The sequence below is a fragment of the Tetrahymena thermophila genome, assembly GCF_000189635.1.
Source record: "Tetrahymena thermophila SB210 genomic scaffold scf_8254815, whole genome shotgun sequence".
Taxonomy (NCBI): domain Eukaryota; phylum Ciliophora; class Oligohymenophorea; order Hymenostomatida; family Tetrahymenidae; genus Tetrahymena; species Tetrahymena thermophila.
The window spans coordinates 648412-650602 of record NW_002476571.1 but is presented as its reverse complement, the minus strand read 5'-3'; the positions used below and the strand labels follow the sequence as shown (position 1 = coordinate 650602).

At 19.6% G+C, this 2191-nt stretch overlaps 2 protein-coding genes across 2 annotated transcripts in view; one reads left to right on the top strand and one right to left on the bottom strand. All coding sequences in view use genetic code 6, as the record gives it.

The window, feature by feature from the left end:
* The window catches only part of TTHERM_00206230 (hypothetical protein), a gene marked incomplete at both ends in the record, with an annotated part of 478 nt that extends 118 nt beyond the window's left edge, over nt 1-360 (bottom strand). The window contains 2 exons of the mRNA XM_001007111.3: nt 1-55; nt 309-360. The exon at nt 1-55 is cut by the window's left edge and continues 118 nt beyond it. Of these exons, the coding sequence (XP_001007111.3) occupies nt 1-55; nt 309-360 (107 nt within the window). The remainder of the gene's footprint in view (nt 56-308) is intronic.
* Nucleotides 361-842: 482 nt separating this feature from the next.
* TTHERM_000205213 (Ras family small GTPase) lies at nt 843-1429 on the top strand (the record flags this gene model as incomplete). The annotated part of the gene is made up of 2 exons (XM_012795370.1): nt 843-1001; nt 1055-1429. 2 exons carry the CDS (start codon nt 843-845, stop codon nt 1427-1429), a joined length of 534 nt encoding a protein of 177 aa, XP_012650824.1.
* Between the last annotated feature and the right edge of the window lie 762 nt (nt 1430-2191).

The window sequence follows — 2191 nt, the reverse complement described above, 5'->3', positions numbered from 1 at the left end:
ATTTGGAGGGTTTTATTTTCAATAAATTTTGCACTTTAGACTTTTGCACTTTACACTTTATTTGAAAAAATTAAAAAAAGTTTTTAAAATTTTGTAGAATAAGCCCTCCAAGTAAAATACTTGAAAAGACAGAAAAAAAATGGAGTAATAGGTTTTTTACCCCTATTGGCCCTAAAATGCCCCGATTGTTAATTCTAAAATATTTTTGTTATTATATTGAATATAATTATCTATACAAATTATAATGAGTGATAGATAATTTAGTATAATTTACGTCTATCACTATATCATATTAAAAATAATTTTACAGAAAGTTTAATGGATGGATCTTTTAAGGTACATGGAAACTTTTTTTTGCATATAATAATTATTAAAATTTAAAGTAAAATAAATTGTTTCTTATTTAATTTGAGTGTTGTTTATCATCTAACAAGTAAGTGTATTCATTTTCAGTATTAATTTTTACCTAAACTTCCTCTCTAGAAAAAAATTTATAAAATTAATTTAATAAATTAAAATAAAAATAAAATTTCTGTTTAATATATGCATTAGTGTTTATATTTCTATTTTAAGTGCATACATACATGCATACATACATTTTTTATTTTATTTTAGTTATATATCCCTCAACTAACAAGGATATTATTAATTTAAACTATATTTATAAAATCATTAATTAATTGTTGCCTTTAGAATTAAAATATGTATTACTTAGGATATCATAATATCTATATGATTAAATTTGATAAATCCTTTTTTATTTTTTCAAAATTTCTACTTTAATTAAAAACACTTAATTAAAGATTTTTTTTCAATTTTGAAATAAGAAATAACACCAAAAAATGGAAAATCAGATTAATCAATCTAAATCAATAAAAATATTACTTTTCGGAGATTGCTTGACAGGAAAGTCTTCCTTGCTAATAAGATACTTTTAGGATAAGTTCTATGATTATCCTAATTACTATGGGATTGAATTCTACCAAAAACTTTTAAAAAGAGTAAACAAACATTCATTATTCTTAAAATCTAAAATTTTAATGTTTTTTGTTAGGGAAAAGAAGAAATTAAAATTTAATTATGGGATTTCCATTCAAATGAAAGAATGTACTACATAAGCTAATTTCTGTATAGAACTTTTTCATTTGTAATAATTTGTTATGATGTTACAAATAGAAAAAGTTTTTAAAAAGCATATAATTGGTATTTGAACTTTAAGAATAATCAAATCAATAATAAATTGATGGTTTTATCTTTAATTGGGAATAAATGCGATTTGTAGGAAGAACTTAGATAAGTTTCTTATCAAGAGGGTTAATAGCTTGCTTAATCTTTGGGAATGGTTTTCTTTGAAGCTTCAGCTAAAACCGGTTATCAAGTAAAGGAATTGTTTGATTTTATAATTGAGTAGACTCTAAATATAAATTGAAATGTCTAAAAGCTATAAATAGTCTTGTGATAAAATGAATTAAATATAGTTAAGTTAGGAAAACTATTAATTTGTATTTAAAAGCAGCAAAAATATAAAAACCATTATGTTTAAAAGTCAAAATAAATAAAAGAATAAATATTTGTTAAGTTAGCTTATTTTTGAAATAGTTCTACAAGGTTTCAATTGATTCTAACTTATTTACACCTTTTTAGATATTTCAACTATTAAATTCCTAAATTAATATCTAATTAATTCCTATAAAAAGTAAATTAAATATGTGTTATTATTGATAGTAAATTAAGAATTTATATTTTTTAAAATAAATCTTATTAGCTATTTTAAGTTACATTATGAAATCTATTCAAATATTTAGTTACATTTTTTAAATAAGATAAAACCAATTTACTTTATAAACAACAAAAAATTGAAATAAATTTGAAATATTTCTGGCTGTATCAATTCTCCTTTTTTATTTTTCCAAAATAAATTCATGCATGATTGATTGTTTTAAAAAAATGGTATATAATCAATCAATTAATTAATAATATTTTAACATCTGAAATTTCTAAATTTTTTGCTAATTGTAAAAATATTAATATAAAAATGACTAAATGGTAGCTTAAGTATTTTTTTTTCTTTTTTAAATCAGAATATGTTTTATCTTTAATAAAAAAATTTTATTTTTTTTTTTAATAATTCAATTTTTTATGGAAAAAAATAAATATAAAAAATTCATTAAATTTTTTTGATTTAAATGAC